The sequence below is a fragment of the Bos javanicus genome, chromosome 22, assembly GCF_032452875.1.
Source record: "Bos javanicus breed banteng chromosome 22, ARS-OSU_banteng_1.0, whole genome shotgun sequence".
In the NCBI taxonomy this organism is placed as follows: Eukaryota; Metazoa; Chordata; class Mammalia; order Artiodactyla; family Bovidae; genus Bos; species Bos javanicus.
This window is the reverse complement of record NC_083889.1, coordinates 21,534,626-21,553,320: the sequence shown is the minus strand read 5'-3', so window position 1 is coordinate 21,553,320 and position 18,695 is coordinate 21,534,626. Positions and strand designations below refer to the sequence as shown.

The 18,695-nt window shown below is 42.1% G+C and overlaps 1 protein-coding gene and 1 long non-coding RNA gene across 8 annotated transcripts in view; one reads left to right on the top strand and one right to left on the bottom strand.

The window, feature by feature from the left end:
- ITPR1 (inositol 1,4,5-trisphosphate receptor type 1) overlaps positions 1–11,039 on the top strand; it is a 352,886-nt gene extending 341,847 nt beyond the window's left edge. For all 7 annotated transcript variants that reach the window (XM_061396358.1, XM_061396356.1, XM_061396353.1 and 4 more), the window contains 2 exons: positions 430–591; positions 9,688–11,039. In XM_061396358.1, the coding sequence (XP_061252342.1) occupies positions 430–591; positions 9,688–9,774 (249 nt within the window). In that variant the 3' untranslated portion in view covers positions 9,775–11,039. The remainder of the gene's footprint in view (positions 1–429; positions 592–9,687) is intronic.
- LOC133235185 (uncharacterized) overlaps positions 250–18,695 on the bottom strand; it is a 41,232-nt gene continuing 22,786 nt past the window's right edge. Inside the window, exons 2-6 of the long non-coding RNA XR_009732465.1 lie at positions 11,160–11,350; positions 7,765–7,808; positions 7,269–7,368; positions 1,012–1,170; positions 250–570 (exon numbers count right to left, since the gene is read on the bottom strand). This is a non-coding gene — a long non-coding RNA (uncharacterized LOC133235185). The remainder of the gene's footprint in view (positions 571–1,011; positions 1,171–7,268; positions 7,369–7,764; positions 7,809–11,159; positions 11,351–18,695) is intronic.

Here is an 18,695-nt window from a genome sequence, read left to right as displayed (position 1 = left end):
TGTCGCACAGCAGAGTGAATGCTCTTAATGCCACTGAACTGTACACCTCAAAGTGATTAAAATGGCAAGTTGTATTGTGTATACGGGACCACAGTTTTAAGACTCAGATCTCACTGGGTCTGGAATTTGCAGAGATCACAGGTGGAACGACAGTGTTAGTATTCGGAGTTGAGGAACTTTGGAAACCCGCTTTGACCCATGTGTAATTTTATAGTGATTTCTTCTAGGAATTAAGAGAGTTTACTTACGCTCAGTTACAAAGATATTTACTGAATGTTTTTTTTTTAATACACAGTGCAGTACATTAGTTCTGTAGCAGGCAGAGACAGCCTGATGAACGATGCTGCCAAGACAGGATGGCATGGTAAGAGTGCCTCTGTGGTCTCTGCTGGTAGAAGTGACGCCCTCTCTTTTCCATCTGGGTTCTAGGAAAGAAACCTAGACTGGTTCCCGAGGATGAGAGCTATGTCCCTGGTCAGCAGCGATTCAGAAGGAGAGCAGAATGAGCTGAGGAACCTGCAGGAGAAGCTGGAGTCCACCATGAAGCTTGTCACCAACCTCTCTGGACAGCTGTCAGAATTAAAGGATCAGGTAAAGAAAAGAACCCTACCTGCCTACACACAGACACACACCACTGTGATACACACCAGATTTGGTGAGGGGAAAAAACAACAGCAGTGCTCATGTTACAATGCTGAAGTTTATCATCTGGACAAAAAAAGGAAATGGGTGATAGGCCCATTCAGTCCATCCGTTTCCCCTCTGTTCCCCGCTCACTGCCCCTTTGACAGGATAAGCCTATGACACTACTTTCAGTGCTGCTCAGGACGAGGTTTTAATGTGAAAAACAAAACCAGAAAATGAGAAAATGCAAACTACTTCAGTGAAGCGCTGTCCAGAAAAACACACTGTGTAAAACTGTCCTGTCTTCTTCACTGACAGAAGATGACAGACTGTTGCTGGCTTTTCTTTTCAGCCCCAGACTATCAGCTCTTCTCCCCAGGTACTTACATTCAGCCTCCAGGGGATAAACCCTAGTCCAGGAAGAGCCCCATCCTCACTGACTGGCTGCCATCATCCTGGGGGTGGGACAGGGAGCACTCTGAACGCACCCCTGTCCTCACCGAGGTTAGCCGTCCACACACGTGCTGCTGCGTCCTGCCCCCGTCCCTAAGATAAAGGCCTTGCCCCTGTAAGCTGGGGGAAGAGGGCATTCTTTGTGCCCTCTCCTGGCCCCCTTAAAACAAGCACTCACAGTCACCAGGTGATGACCTCAGTGCTGGGAGAACCTGTGCTCAGCCACATTGATTGGGATCACCCTGCACACCGTGCTGAAAGCTTTTTAATCAGTTCCATACACGAGATTATACATTTTACACAGCAGCAGTTACCAGGCCAGGCTGGCCGGGTGGTAAGTGGTTTAGGAACACAGCTGCTTGATGACTCTGGGGAACGTAATAACTAGTGAAGCTCCGCCTGAGTAAACTCTTCTTGGAGGTGGTTTCCGTGGCACTTTAAGCAGTCCTACTTTGCATTATGTTTCTTTGCCAAATTATTCCAAACTGAGCCCCAAGATACTATCTGGCCTCAAGTTTGTTTCTTTCACTTGTATTAAGGTGCAAATAAAAAGACTAATGAGAGGAGAAAGCCGTATTTATGAAGGCTGTCTATGGTGCTGAGCTGGGTAGCCCCCTAAAATGAGTAATAACCTGCCTAAGTAAAACTTAGAGATATAACTAGTTTCCTTTGGTAATTGTTTAATTGAGTCTTTAACCCTGCTGTGAAATGCTTGGCAAATGGTCCCCAGAACCACACTGACGCACGAGTCTTGTCTGCTCCAGCCGCTTGTGGTACCCATCCCCTCCCCCGACCCCGAGTGAGGCGAGCTCTTTAACGAACAGAGCGATGCTTGAGCTCCCTTCCTCTCCCTTAGAGCTGTGGCTATAAGGATCGCCATTAAATCAGATACTGTAAATTAGATGCCAAAAAATCTTAAGAGAAATTGATCTAATACAGACCTAAATAAAGGAAGCAATTAGCTTTCTATACAGTGCCATCTGTAAACACCTCTGAAGCTATTATTGGGTAGTCTGTGGTGGTAAATGCCACGCAAGTAGGCCTGGCCTGTCCTCTCAACACTAAGAATCCCGGGTGTTGAATTGCTCCCTGAGGGTGGTCCTGAAGCTGCTTCAGTGATGGACACTTCGCAAAGCAGTGAACTTGGCCTAAGGAGTGAGTGGAGCTGAGGAAGTCACCCAGAATCATAGGTGTATGATGCACCCAAGACCCCGGAGGGCATCGGACCCAATTCCATCCTTTTTTGTTGTTGAGGATACTAAGATGCACAGCAGGCTGTTGGGAAATTTACCCAACTGTATCTGAAAACAGCAGGCAGGAGCTCCTGGTCTTACAGGCGAGGCTTGACTTTCCCTTGTCTTGTTTCCTCATTGTACCCTGTTTGCCTTTCATGGTTGACTGTTTCAAATCTTACTCATTTTTTTAAGAGTTAGAGTTTCAGAAGTCACATCATATATCAATATTTAAACATTACGAAGGATACATTCATTGCCATGTTACAAAACTGATCATAGAGATTTGGCATCAGGATTGTTTCTATGAAGCCAGAATTTTGGCTTGAGCAAACTATGTAAAACTATGATTACGTATGAACTAGGGTTCATTAGGTGACAGCAAAACCAGTGTGGTTTAAGCTGCTTGGTTTCAGCTCTTTTTACATTTTTGTTTTAAAGTGAGCCATTGGAACCACCCTTCAGAAAACCTTACCCTTATGAATGTGAAATTGAACCACTTTTTCCTTGAAGATGTTATAGGCTAAAAAGAAATAGCAAACCAGTAACTTATTCTAAAGTACCTTTACCAGGGTTGATCTGCTTAGGTTTTAAGGTGTCCAGAATTACAGGGAAAACTCAGCATTGCTGCTTTTACTGGGGGAAACTTGGTTCTTACAGAAGGAATTAGTCAACAGTTTCTTTTGACTTTGTAGCAAAGCTTTAAAGCATTTTTTGGAAAATCAACTTGTTGAAAAGATTCACATTTTGTTAATTTGGTGTGTAACAATCATAAAGATTTCTTAACCTTTTCTGCATAAAAAGTCATGCAGATAGGCATAGAACTGCTGGTTCTTAAATGGCAATTGTGAGAATTCTTGCTCTCCAAAGGGAAAAGAGTTTTGAATTAAAAAATAAAAAGCCCACAAATGATTAATGAACGAGAAACTCTGTGGTAAGATATTTTTTTAAACCAGCTATGAAAGAATACCATTCAGTAGTAACAGTGCTGGAAAATACAAAAATTGCTTCATCACTTAGATATTTTTTCAGATCTTCTGGTTCAAAAAAGCAACATAATGGAGCAAAGATAGTTGAATGTCTTTGGCTTTAATCTTTATTGTTTTTGACCTCTCTGGTGGTGGTGGTCTTCAAATACCAGTTTGAGAAGAGAAAGTTCCTATCAAGGATACTAGTAAAAACCTGGTTAGTGGCTTTTCTATTACTGCCAAGAACAGTTAACTAAAATTGCTACTCTAAGTGTTAGTTCATGATGCTGCTCATCTTCAAGCTTCCCCTCCCAAGAGATTCTGAATACAAATGTGATTCTAAAATGTTATGGAAAAACCCCAAAGAACTTTCTGGCCAATCCAGTAGTTGTTAGGAATACTAGTAGTGCTTGAAATTCTTACCATATTAACATGGTATATTGTTTGGTGTTTTTCATGCAAGAGGGTTATTATCTTGTTAACTACATAAAGAAGGAAGGGATAACATGATCAGACTAATTCCTCACAGTTGGAAAATGGGATATTAAACCTTACCTGAAGGTCTGTGTTCCTTAGCCTGTGCTGGAATCACAGAAGAGGCCGTAGGTAACACCTGCCCTCTAGGATACTGTGATCCATCCAGAAAGCAACACACCTCTAACAGGAGGACACAGCAGGAAAAGTACTAGGGCCCATCCGCCAGAATGAAGCCCATCTCATGGGGCGTGCGGGGCCTGGGGCGTCAGAGGAGTTGAGCTCCTACCGCTGGACAAGGAGGCGCAGCAGGGCGGCAGCATGAGCAAGGGCATGAAAGCGCGTGGTGTGCTCCAGCAACGGCACTGCGCGCCGGGCCTTGCGCTTGTTCTCCTAGCCACCGTGTGCTAGGCACCTGTGGCGTGCAGCCCTAGGGACTGGGGTTACGACGGTGAGCGGAGCCTATTCTCCTTCGTCAAGGAACTAAGAGTCTGGAGTGGGAGACAAATAGGTAAACAAATTAGAATTCAATGTGGTGAGTATGTAACAGAAATTTGAAAGTTTGCTCAGGAAGTAAAGAAAAAGGCAGCACTTCATCCTGCCTGACCTGAGGGAGAGGATCTGAGTCACTGCCATGGAAACCTCTCAGAGATGATCGTGCAGAAGCGTGAGAGAGTCTATCAGGGGAACTCAAGAGGACCACTACACTGGGGACCGAGAATGTGACTATCCGTGTATGTTTATAGTGAGTCAATATACCTGCCTTTGAGAGAGGCTTCAGCTGTACTTCTCAGTATTTTAGGCTCGTCCTTAGCAGCATGACTGATTTTATAGGACTGTAAAGATCAGTTAGATCAAGGCTAATGGAGGTGATGGAATTCCAAGTGAGCTATTTCAAATCCTGACAGATGATGCTGTGAAAGTGCTGCACTCAATATGCCAGCAAATTTGGAAAACTCAGCAGTGGCCACAGGACTGGAAAAGGTCCGTTTTCATTCCAATCCCAAAGAAAGGCAATGCCAAAGAATGCTCAAACTACCGCACAATTGCACTCATCTCACACGCTAGGAAAGTAATGCTCAAAATTCTCCAAGCCAGGCTTCAGCAATACGTGAACTGTGAACTTCCAGATGTTCAAGCTGGATTTAGAAAAGGCAGAGGAACCAGAGATCAAATTCCCAACATCTGCTGGATCATCAAAAAAGCAAGAGAGTTCCAGAAAAACATCGACTTCTGCTTTATTGACTACGCCAAAGCCTTTGACTCTGTGGACCATGACAAACTGTGGAAAATTCTTAGAGATGGGAATACCAGACCACCTGACCTGCCTCCTGAGAAATCTGTATGCATGTCAAGAAGCAACAGATAGAACTGGACATGGAACAACAGACTGGTTCTAAATCAGGAAAGGAGTATGCCCAGGCTGTATATTGTCACCCTGTTTATTTAACTTCTATGCAGAGTACATCATGAGAAATGCTGGGCTGGAAGAAACACAAGCTGGAATCAAGATTGCTGGGAGAAATATCAATAACCTCAGATATGCAGATGACACCACCCTTATGGCAGAAAGTGAAGAGGAACTCAAAAGCCTCTTGATGAAAGTCAAAGAGGAGAGTGAAAAAGTTGGCTTAAAGCTCAACATTCAGAAAACTAAGATCGTGACATCTGGTCCCATCTCTTCATGGCAAATAGATGGAGAAACAGTGTCAGACTTTATTTTTGGGGCTCCAAAATGACTGCAGCCATGAATTAAAAGACACTCCTTGGAAGAAAAGTCATGACCAACCCAGACAGCATATTCAAAAGCAGAGACATTACTTTGCCAACAAAGGTCCGTCTAGTCAAGGCTGTGGTTTTTCCAGTGGTCATGTATGGATGTGAGAGTTGGACTGTGAAGAAAGCTGAGTGCCGAAGAATCGATGCTTTTGAACTGTGGTGTTGGAGAAGACTGTTGAGAGTGCTTTGGACTGCAAGGAGATCCAACCAGTCCATCCTAAAGGAGATCAGTCCTGGGTGTTCATTGGAAGGACTGATGTTGATTGATGTTGAAGCTGAAACTTTGGCCACCTGATGCAAAGAGCTGACTCATTTGAAAAAGTCCTGATGCTGGCAAAGATTGAAGGCAGGAGGAGAAGGGAATGAAAGAGGATGAGATGGTTGGATGGACATGAGTTTGGGTATACTGTGGGAGTTGGTGATGGACAGGGAGAGCTGGCATGCTGCAGTCCATGGGGTCGCAAAGAGTCAGACACGACTGAGCAACTGAACTGAAAGATCAGTTGTGGTGACTGGAGTTTCCAGGCTGCTTAGAATCTGAGTAGCCACGGTCTTACTGTGACAGGAAGGCAGGCTGCAGCTTCCATGTGCTGTGGATGAACTTTCTCTGCAGTGTGAGCCCTTAATCGTTTACACTGGTACAGCAGATTTTGCCAATTTGCAGTCAACACTATTTTCATGAAAAATCTTTTAGACATTTGGTTGCTTCTCACCTGTAAAGCTACCATATCATTTGCTTTCTGTTTAGACTGAGTCAAAAAGAAGGCATACAGAAATTCAAGCTAGTCTATATGAAGAAGAACATTGCTTCAAATGTTCATCCTTAGCAAAATGTGGATTTTGAGGGTTTTTCAATGTATCTACTACAAATGGGACATGTTGCACTAATCAAAATAGATTCTTCAGTATTAAAATGTTGAGTTGTTACCTTAGATCTCAATGAGATGGATATTTTTATCTAGTCAGTTTTGTTTCAGATGTCCAGAGAGAATGTGCTAAGGGTAAACTTTGTTTTGATATGGGTAATAGTAACAGATAATAATGATGCCTTAAATAAGATATATAGAGTGTATGTGAATCTCTGTAGACAGACAGACAGGTAAGTAGGTTGAATTGAGCTAATAAGGCCAGGAATTATGTGAGAATGTCTACCAAGGGACCAGGGAAACTTACCTGGTCAGCAGTGTTGAACTTGGTTTCTTATAGGCCAGATTTAGTCCCAGGGTGGGGTCTGTTTCACTATCTCAGAAATAGGCCAAGAGCAACAGGAGAGTTAGATTTTCATATACTTGAATACTTTGGGGGAAAAAAAATCCGAGTATATGAACTACTTGGTTTTCTTTCGTTACTGTTCCCACACAATTATAACTGGATGAGGACTGTGTCCAAAGGGCCAGATACTTAAGCAGCTGCCCCAGGTACTTTAACATTGATGACTCACTCAGATGACAGCCATTCTGTCTACAAGGCCATGGTTGATCAAAACAGAATTCAGGCAGTCAGATTTGTGTGCCGACCATGTGCTCAACTGCAGAGAATCATTCCTGAGATCTCATTTTGAGAAAATGTACCCAAAGTACTTTTTAAGTATTCAAGTATATGAAAATGTCATTTTTCTAAGGATCTTGGCCTATTTCTGAGACAGAGAAATGCTCTTCTAGAGCAGCAGTGTGGTCCTAGATCCACAGCATTAACGCTACCTTGGAACCTGTTAGCAAAGCAGATTCACCAACCTTACCCTGAGCCTCCTCAATGGAAACTCTGTGGGCCCTTTGATCTGTGTTGTAACAAGCCTTCCGGGTGCTTCTGGCACATGCCAAAGTTTAAGAACTATTATTCTAGGGAAATAGGAAACAAAATTAAGTATGTGCTGAAAATGAAAGTGTTAGTCGCCCCGTCATGTCTGACTCTCTGCCACCCCCCGCGGCCCCCCGCCGGACTGTAGCCCGTCAGGCTCCTCTGCCCATGGAATTCTCCAGGCAAGAGTACTGGAGTGGGTTGCCATTTCTTTCCCCAGGGATGGAACCCCAGTCTCCTGCATTGCAGACCGTCTGAATTCTTTACCGTCTGAACCACCAAGGAAGAAGCCCCAGGGAAGTCTGTGCTAGGTTCTTGAAATTACCAGGCACAACCTCTGCTTGAACAAAGGTTTTGGCCACTCACTTCAGTAGGGAGCTTCAAAAGGTCAGGGACTGAGGGATGGTGATGCGATCATTATTTTTAGGAAGACAAACCTGGAGAATTAGAGTCGGACCGCCACAGAGTTATCAGGTGCTACCTATAGAAGAGGGCGGGAAGATGTGCCATTGGTTGGCTCATTTGCTGTAACGAATGCAGTTTTAGAAGCATTGAAAAGTCACAGGAAGCTGACTGGACACACAGGCATGAGGCTACACAACATACAGAGAAGATCATCTCAAATGTAAGAAATTTATAGAAAAATTTCAGGGGCCAACTTCAACCGTGGAAAAATCTCAGCATCTTTAAATGGAAGCTTTGAGTACCCATCAATACGCGTGGAGCCCACCAAGATTCCTAAATCATTAAGAATGCAGAGATTATTCAATTTAGTGAGTTCTGTTGGAGTCCTTCTCAAGGCTGCCTGCCAAGGCACTAGTTTGGGGGTGAAAGTCTGGGCTGAGTATGTGAAGTATCAGGCAGTGAGCTGCCTGACTGCATCACCATCTACTTGTCAGTTTATTCCATGAGTCACAGGAGGCTCTCCTGCAGCTGAGTCTGAAGTATAGTAGAGGGTTGTGACACCTCCTTTAAAGACTTGTCACTCATCTAAGGAAACTTTTGAGGCTAGCAGAATACCCCTCATGCAACTCTTCATAGGAGGCTTTGTAAAAAGTTACTTTTGGAAATACTCCTTGTAAACCTCTCTTAAAATACAACTGAAGGCATTTCATAGGCGTCGCAACATAGCAGTTTTCCTTTCATACCAAAATACTGTTTCAAATAAGGCAAAATAACTACTTTAAAAGTGAACTGAGGTAACTTATTCTCATTTTACTTTCTCTCGGGGGTATTTTGTACCAAAAATTAGTCCAGATGAAAACTGAGATTTAAGCATCTGTACCATGTGACAGACACTATTAGAAAATTTACGTACATCCTCTCTGTGAGGTCGGAATTATTACCCTCATTATATGAATGAAGAAACAGACTTTGGAAAGGTACAACATAAAACCTTATGGAAATAGGTCTGGTCTGATTCCAGTGCCCACATTCTTTATATTAATACTACTAAACCCTAATTCCTCTCTGACTTTAGGAAGCCAAAAATCTAGAAGCAGGATCTAAGACCACTTAGAGATAACAGTTTTATCCAGTATTTCATATAGCTTTTTTACCTTAATTGACCTAAATGCCCAGCATCAAATCCAGAGCTGGGATAACTGGGTTAAGAAAAATGTAAATACAGGGAGTTAATTATGCCCTGAAATAGGCAGAACTGAGCTAAATGCCTGTCAATATGAGAACTGGTTTAGTTCAGCAGCCAAATAAAAGGTCCCAACTTCTTGTTGGCAGTTTTGAAAACACGTTTTCTTTTGAGCAGACTTAAGGAATGGTCTTTCCTGCCCTTAGTGTGTAGGGGGTGAGGACTGGTCTCCACTGAGTGCCAGCCCATGATTTATGTCATTCAGTCACCCTGGACCTGCAGTGTTAAGGACATTCTCATCTCCCTAGAAACGCTGTGTGATTTTTTTCTCTCAAAACTATCCAAGAACAATCGGAGAATAACCGAGACATCCTGAAGCCAATGGACTCAATCTCTCTCAAACTTAGAGTTCTAAACACATTAGACAGTTTCTTGAGTGTTTAGTGTGACACAACTCTCTTACAAAGCTGCTATTTGGATGTAGATTTGGGAAACAAGAATCTTGTGCTTTAACTGCTTTTTGTTCCTTTATGAAACAAGTCGCAAGCAGAATTTCTGAATGTCACATTGCATGACTAGGGCACAGAATTCCCCATTCTGCGCAGGTAGATGTCCTTTTTGAAGTTGTGTGTTTGATATACTGATGGGATGCTATTTGTAGAAAGTGGGTTTCAGTATAAACCATAACCACAGAGGTGAGTCTATGGTTGAGTATACGATTTGACGTACAGGAAGTGTCTGGGTCTAATGATGAAACTTTTTAACTTTCCAGATGACAGAACAAAGGAAGCAGAAACAAAGAATTGGTCTTCTAGGACATCCTCCTCACATGAATGTCAACCCACAGCAACCAGCATAAGCAAATGAACTAAAGGCATCGTATTTACCTTTTTAAATTATTTTTAGTGTGGGTCTGGCTACTTAGTTCTGATTCACCCACAGAGGTTACATTTATGCTTAGTATATTTGTAAATACTCAGTTTTATACTGTATGTATATGATTGCTACTCTCCAGGTTTGGATATATGTATTGTAATTAGAATTGTTGGCAGGGTGAAATTTCATTTGTGCCAAAAAAGTATTTAAAATGCCTTTTGGGGAAGGACTAAAGAAAGCACCTGACTTGCACTTGAACCACATTATAGATTTAAAAGTATATGACATGTATTTTGTATTTAAATCTAGAATAACCAGTATTTATGTTTTTTATAAAACTGTGCAATACCAATTATGCAATCACCATAAATTTGTAACTCCTGTGTATCCTAAGGGGAGTGCACATCTTTGAAGCTGGTGTGTTAATAGTATGTAACAAATGGTTAAATGATGCTGCTGCCAAAATCATATTACTAGTGAGTTGCAGGCCCCCGGGCGTTTCGTACCATATACTTATCCTGTGGTGACAGTACTTCTCGTTGCTAGCGGCCCCAGTGCCTCTCCTAGTGACAGTGCCCCGAGCCTCGGAACTGTCAGGTCAGCACTCATTTTAAGAGAAGCAACTTTAGTTTCAAAGATACTTTTAGGCTTCTGAATTGATCATTTAAACTATGTCTTTTAAGTAAGAGCGCTAAATTAGAGGCTCAGACTTTAGTTTGCCAAGTTAACGAATTTTTTAAAGGGAAATTTCTAAGCCCACGTTTGGGGTAAATGCAGACTGCTAGCCCATCAGTGTCAGCTCCAAGGTGAATTGTGGTGTCACTTTATAAGGAAATGAATAATTGATGGTGTCTAGATGATCTAGTCCAAACAGAGTTGATTTTTTTCATCGGAACCAACATGCTACAGTAGCTAAGACGTGTTAAACTATAGCCTTCCAGATAGAGATGAAATATGATCTATCCCATTAGAACTCATAGTTTGAACACTGACATGTTATTCTTGTGAACGAGCCACATTTGAGTTTTTTTTCTTTGTCACATGATTTCTTTGCTTGATGGATGAAAAGTATGAGAGGAAACTTTTATATCTGTTGCCTAGTTTTGTACATGGATCTCATTTTACGAGAGACTCTACCAAAAAAAGTTTAAAAATGTATTGAAAGCAGAGTTCTGAAATGAGTAAAGTTTGTAAATGCATATATAAAAATATTTAATAAATGATGCAGAATAAAATACTGTGACTGAGTGATGGCTTTCGTTTAGAAGTTTCTTTCTGTCATCACAGCTATTCCAATTATATATTTTCTTTAGGACCAACTTAAAGTATAAATGGTTTACTTACCAGGTTGATTCTGAAAGTGCTTACCTGAGGAATGAGAACTCTGAGAGCTCCTGAACAAATACAGGGGAGGGTTTAGTCCAGTGGCTATTGGTTCTTCTCGATGGGTGACTGCCAAGCAGACTGTCACGGGTAACGGGGGCACACGTGTTCAAGTCTAGAATGCCGGTTCAGGCTCCCGCTCCTGCACTTTCCCTGGGGGACCTGGAACTTGTCATCTGCAGTGCAAAGAAGCACCGAGCAGCAAGGTCAGCTTTCCTTCAATGGTCGGAGGCCTTCATGAGAGCTGGAAATGTTTGACAAATCTAACTCGTCTATCCAAAGGCAGAGAAAGCTGTCCCCTCCTTAGAGCACTGCCTGCCCTGGTTGCTCTTGTAATGTTGATTTTCTCTGTGCTTTGCCAAATAAGAATAATTACCATCCAATGTCAGAAACTAGGTTGGGATTAAACTCCACTTAAATGACTAGCTTCAAAACAAATGCTTCTGCGTTATAAATTCGGTAACTTTAAAAACAACATTTTCCAGTCAATACAGCGTATCTCCATAAAATTTTTCCATAATAAAACCAATACAAGATAGATACGTACTTGTATCTATGAACAAACCACCAGCACTCCATGCCAAACCCCGCCACGTGAGCCCCAGCCCACGGAGACTCGCTCCCCTGGCTCTCCCTTTGATCTCCCGAGCTGCCAGCCCGGCGAGGCAGTGTGTGTGGTTTGTCTCCCAGGGCCTGTCCCACCTCACTCACTGCCAAGTTCTGCTTTGACATGTTCAGGTGGCAGCTTTTACAGGTTTGTCATGTTTCATTTGATTCCTGTCACTTAAGATACAGATCTTCATTCGGTTCGCCAGCTTCAGCAGAAAATAAATGGAATTCTTCTCCACCCCACATGCAGTAGATTCTACCAGTGGAGTTTGGGTGTGAGCACAAAGCTGGTACAACTGAAACAAAATTTGAAATTATAGCTCCCGTGGCCTTTGATGTATAATTGTGATTTCACCTTTTTCCAGACATCGCTTTTTCAACACTTCTATTTCAAGGTTCAAGTTGCCTTTAAAGTTACTCAGTAGCATGGAAACTTACATTGCCATATGTAAAATAGCCAATGGGAATTTGCTGTATGACGCAGGCAAATCATGGGCTCTGGGACATGTAGAGGAGTGGGATGGAGAGGGAGATGGGAGGGAGTTTCAAATGGGAGAGGATATATGTATACCTATGGCTGATTCATGTTGAGGTTTGACAGAAAACAAAATTCTGTAAAGCAGTTATCCTTCAATTAAAAAATAAAAAGTTACTCAGGTGAAGAATCAGTGCTATTGGACTATCATGTTATAGCACAGCGCTCACAAGCAGGACAGTCTTTTTGGCTCTTATGATTTAATTTTAAAAGTTTGCTGTAGCAACAACTAAGATTTCAAGATTTTGCCAATTTCCTTAACTAAAACATTTGTTATGTCAAAGGGTCTGGGAAGGTCCATTTCACCTTTCTAACGCTTATATTACCTTTCCCATTTCTACTTATGTCCCTAAAATTCTGTAGTGATAAACCTTGTTTCCTCCTACAAATAAAGTCTTAAAGCTTTACTTGATATTCCCCACAGGGCAACTGTTCTTAGAACTCTGCGCCTCTACTCACACGCACAAAATACAACTCTTCATTTTGTTTTTAAAAAATATGATTCAGCTTACCTGGTTTTCTTCAGTTGGTTTCATTTGGTTCCACTTTCTGAAAATGAATTGCTTGATTCTGCGCTTGTAAAAACTGCTTTCACCGTGTTTAAACATTTCCTAATGTAAATTATAAAGCAAGCAAACTTCACTTGTGGGAGCTAACCAGCAACACTGTCTTTGCAGTAGCAACCTAAGCACAGGGTTATTTTTGTGCTAATGGGAAATGACCAAGTTCTTCACGGTAAACTAAGGAATTATCACATGAAAATCTCAGTTACTGATTTCTCTATCTTCCTCCCATGGTTGGTTTGGGGAATGTGCTAATGAGAGACAGCCTGAAAGTTTCTGCTCATTGTTTTAAGGCTAGTCACGGGAGCTTTCTGGGCAACACAGGTGGAAATTTAGTCTTCTAAGACTATTAATTACTAAAGGAGAGTAAGTATGTACTTACACAAGTAGAGTTGGGTTTTGCTAAAATGTTTTTACAGATTTTAAAAAACAAAATGTGCTTGATAGCAGGCTTAATTTATATGACAATAAAAGTCACGTTTACACAAGACAGGATGTCATAACAAAGGACTCCTACTGAAGGCTCTTGAGACAATGTGTTCCTATCTGCCACAGAGCAGGAGTGAAACTTTTCATTTTTAATTGGAGAATAATTGCTGTACAATGTTGTATTGATTTCTGCTGGATGACAATGTAGATCAGCTATAAGTGCACATAAATTCCCTTCCTCTTGAGCCTCCCTCCCACCCCTGTCCCACTTCCCCGTCATCACAGAGCACAGGGCCGAGCTCCCCACCAGCTACCTATCTTACACATGGTAGTGAATGTAAGTCAGCGCTGCTCTCGATTTGTCCCACCCTCATTCCCTTATTGTGTCCACAAGTCTGTTCTCTGTGTCTGTGTGTCTCTTCCTGCCGGGCAAGTAAGTTCATCAGGTTGAATATACGGTATGTGTTTTCCTCTTTCTGACTTATACTCACTCTAACAGGCTCTAGATTTTTCCACCTCACTACAACTGACTCAAATGCATTCCTTTTTTATGGTGGAGTAATACTGGAAGTGTAAATTGATACAGCCAGTATGGAAAAACAGTATGGAGATTCCTTAAAAATCTAGGAATAAAGCTACCATATGACCCAACAGTCCCACTACTGGGCATATACCCAAAGAAAACCATAATTCAAAAAGACAGATGCACCCCAATGTTCATAGCAGTGCTGTTTTCAATATCCAGGACATGAAAGTGATCTAGATGTCCATTGACAGATGAATGGATAAAGAAGCTGCGGTACATATATACAACAGAATATTAACCATGAAAAGAAATTTTTCATTGTAAAGGTTAGAAATTGAGCCTTAGAGTGGTAAAGGAACTTGCCCAAGGACATAAGTCCAAAATAAACGAAGGCCCCCCGACTTGGCCAAACAGGAGAGAGCTCTTATACCTACCATTTTCCCTCCGTAAAACGGCTATCATATCTTATTAGCAGCAGTTTCCCATAATGGTTCTTCCTTTACAGGAAGTCCTTATGCAGAACTGTAGTTTGTCCAATACAAATGGATTTCCTTTTCAAACCTCTTTCATAAGAGGATCTACACGCTAGAAAGTGCTAAAGGTGATTACTTTGTCAAGAGTGAAAACTTTGTGGCAAAGATAAGAAGCTTCTAAAATCTCTATCTTTTACAACTACCTATCTCATGTCAATACCTCTATTTAACTGCATTTTTCAACAGGAGAATCTGTTTTCTCAGATAAGGTGGCTTTCTCCCCATGAAATATTCCACACAGGCTAGCATCCTTTGTACCACAGAAGTCAGTGTTGATTGGCCAACTCTGCTCTCCTTTCGTTATACTGATCACTTGTTCACAATCAACTAGAATGTTGGAAAACCCCCATAAAGATTTCGATTTTACAGAAAGTACCCAAAATTCCACCAGTTTTGCATCACAAAGTAGTGGTTAAGGTAGAGTTTTGAGTAAAATGCCATGCGTGTGGTTTTTGTGGGTGGTTACAGCTCAGAGCGACTCTTGGGCCTCGTCAGTAATCTCCAGGCGACAACGAGGATGGCTATTACAAACTAAGACAATTCTGATCTTCGTAGCAAACATCTCTCCGTCTTTGATATCCTATGCCACCTTAGGCAACTCACAACCTCAAGGCTGATCTCAAAACCTACCAATGGAAGAGAATAAAAAGACCGCTGGCAGGTTTTACACTGGGTTAGCTTTGACAATGCTCATGGGCTGTGAACTCTCCAGCCGCTGGTAGTTTAAACTCATCTGGTAAAACAAATCTCTAGCCCACTGGGGTACTACATTAAAAAAGAAAGAAAAAAAAAGAATTAACCTAAGGAGAAACTTAAAATATTTTAAGGTCATGACAAACTAGTGTGAAAGAGAATCCTAACACCTAGAAGTGAAACTGCATCATCCACCCAGCCTGGAAAGAAAAAGAAAGCTAAAAACCACGATCGATTAAGAATGCCGAGTCTCAGAAAACCCCTAAGGTGAATTCTGAACAACAACAAAAAAAGAGTCCCACAACACGAGAAGTGCATACTCTATGCAAGAACTGCTAATGGAAAGAGTTGGCCAGCATTTCTGTAATGACCTCACAAAAGACGACTTCTCCTATGTAAATGAAACTGTAGACAATCCAGGAATTTAACCTGTCCATTTCAGAACTGAATTAAGCTAGTGATTTAATCTTATTGACATACCTGTTACCTATACCATCTCATGAAGACTTGTCAGAAAGCTCTGTAGAACAAGAAAAACAATTAAGATGTGATATGAGACTAGGAAGCAAAACCACACAAGGCCGGAGTGCTAAATGTTAGTTTACTTCAGAGCCCCCCTGGCAGCAGGATGAGAGGAAAATGACCTTGAGGCTGATGAGAGTCTTCATACCAGCTCTACCACTTCAAAGCTATGACTTAAAGCAAGTTTTTTAATCATTGTAATTTTCACACACACATATACACACACACCCTGCCCCCCTCCACCATTTAAAGAGTGGAGACACTACCATTTCTTTGGACAGCAATACGCTTTAAGAAAGACAATATAGGGGACTGCTCTGGTGCTCCAGTGGTTAAGACTTCGTGCCGCCACTGCAGAGGCATGGACTCTGGTCCCATCACTTCATGGGAAATAGATGGGGAAACAGTGGCAGACTTTATTTTGGGGGCTCCAAAATGACTGCAGCCATGAAATTAAAAGACGCTTACTCCTTGGAAGGAAAGTTATGACCAACCTAGACAGCATATTCAAAAGCAGAGACATTACTTTGTCAACAAAGGTCCGTCTAGTCAAGGCTATGGTTTTTCCAGTAGTCATGTATGGATGTGAGAGTTGGACCATAAAGAAGGCTGAAGGCCAAAGAACTGATGCTCTTCAACTGTGGTGTTGGAGAAGACTCTTGAGAATCTCTTGGATGGCAAGGAGATAAAATCAGTCAATCCTAAAAGAAATCAATACTGAATATTCATTAGAAGGACTGATGCTGAAATTGAAGCTCCAATACTTTGGCCACCTGATGCAAAAAGCCAACTCATTAGAAAATACCTTGATGCTGGGAAAAATTGAAGGCAGGAGGAGAAGGGGATGACATAGGACAAGATGGTTGGATGGCATCACTGACTGAATGGACATGAGTTTGAGCAAGCTCTGGGAGACAGGGAAAGACAGGGAAGCCTGGCGTGCTGCAATCCATGGGGTTGCAAAGAGTCGGACACACCTGACCGACTGAACAACAATAGTTTAGCAGTGACCCAAAAGGAGTTGCACAGACAATAAAAGATCAGGCAGTCACCACTCTTTGAGTGAATCTTATAACTGAATCTTATAACTAACCGATACTCAATGCCTCTAACTTCAAGACTCCTGCTCCACAACTCAAAACCATCCCCTACTGCTCCCTTTCTATGTGTGTTAGCCGCTCAGTTGTGTCTGACTCTTTGCGACCCCATGGACTGTAGCCCGCCAGGCTCCTCTGTCCATGGAGTTCTTCACGCAAGAATACTGGAGTGGGTTGCCATTCCCTTCTCCAGGGGATCTTCCTGACCCAGGAATTGAACCTGGGTCCTCCTGCATTGTAGGCAGATTCTTTACTGTCTGATCCATAATTAGGCTACCGTGATCTTCCCCCTTCTTTCAATTCTTGTAAGAGATAAACCTATAACTCTGTTCTCTCCAGGCATGTGTCCTCTGGACCCACCTGCACCTCCATACCCCTCTCTCCACCTGACTCCCTCACCCAACCAGGCTAAAAGACAATCCCTCAACCATCTGGGGACGATTATGACACCTCTCAGATCATACCAAAAGAGACAAAACACATCAAGGAGTTATGGCCAGGACTTCCCTGGTGGTTCAGTGACTAAGACTCCAGGCTCCTAATACAGGAGACGTGGGTTTGATCCCTGGTCAGAGAATTAGATCCCACATGCCACAACTAAAGATCCTGCATGCCACAGCTAAAAATCAGCACAGCCAAATAAATACTTAAAAAAAAAATTATGGCCATAACACAGAAGTATGGTTTCTTTATATATGAATATACACACAACGTGGATGAATCTCAAAAGGATTATGTTAAACAAACTAAATAAGACTCAAAAGGACACATCGTGTGTCATTCCATGGATATGACATTCTTGAAAAAACCTACAGGAACGGAAATCAGGTCAGTGGTTGCCAGAGACAGGCGGTACGGAGAGGAAATTTATTACAGAGGGACACAAGTGAAACATTCTGGGTGATGGAAATAACCTCAGTGTATCGGCGGCTACTTGATTATACAAACCTTTCAAAATTCATAGTACCGTAACCTAAGAAGGGTATATTTTGCTATATACAAATTATACTTCAGTAAACTTTACATGAAAAAAACTAGTGGGAAGGGGTAAAGGTCCAGGCCTGAAGTAACCTGCTCCCCAGGAACTCTGATGCAGGCTGTCCACGGCCCATGTTCTGAGAACTGCTGACGTCTGGGTTGTGTCACAATGCCTTCGTCCTTAGCTCATATGTACTGTGCTTACTTTTTGAGCTGAGTATCATTTCACAGTGATTAGGAGGATCTGGGTCAGAAATGTGCCCACTGGGGAGTCTAGGAGGGCGGGCACTGAGACTCAAAAAAAAAAAAAAGGATTTTTTCTACTTTTAAAGAAATGTCTGTGTTTTAGAACTTACAAACATAACAGTCCTATAAATACACTGCATTTGTTTTCTCTTGCTACTACTAACAAATTTTCCAAAACTTTAAAGTTATCTTAAGCTTCTGGTTATCAGTCTGACATGAGTTGACAGGGTTAAAGCCTTCTGGAGGCCCTAGGGGAGATTCATTTCCTTCCCTTTTTCAGCTTCTAAAGCTGCCTGTGTTCCCTGGCTCGTTGCCTGCTCCCACCTGCAAAGCTAGAAATGGCTGATCAAATCCCTCACAGGCTGTACCACACTGACTGTGATGCCATGCCTTCCTCTTTTACTTACTAGGACTTTTGTGATGACACTGGTCCCATGCGACTAATCCAGGAAGTCTCCCTATCTCAACATCCTCAACATAACCACATCTGCCAAATCCCTTTTGCCATGGAAGGTAATATAGTCACAAGACCGAGGCATTAGGACATGAACATCCTTGAGGGGCCCATGATTCCACCTACCACATTTGCCTAAGCAGAAACCAGGCAGTTGCTCCTGTTTAAGACAAAAAAAACAAATCACCAATCTGTTTTCATGCCTGATGGATTTGAATACAACTGGGAAAGTCATATTTTCTTCTGGTCCAACAGGCTGAACAAGTCAGTTAATCAGCATGACCATATAGAATGATGAAGCCACCACATATAATCGCCCAAGAGAGTCTGTGGCTT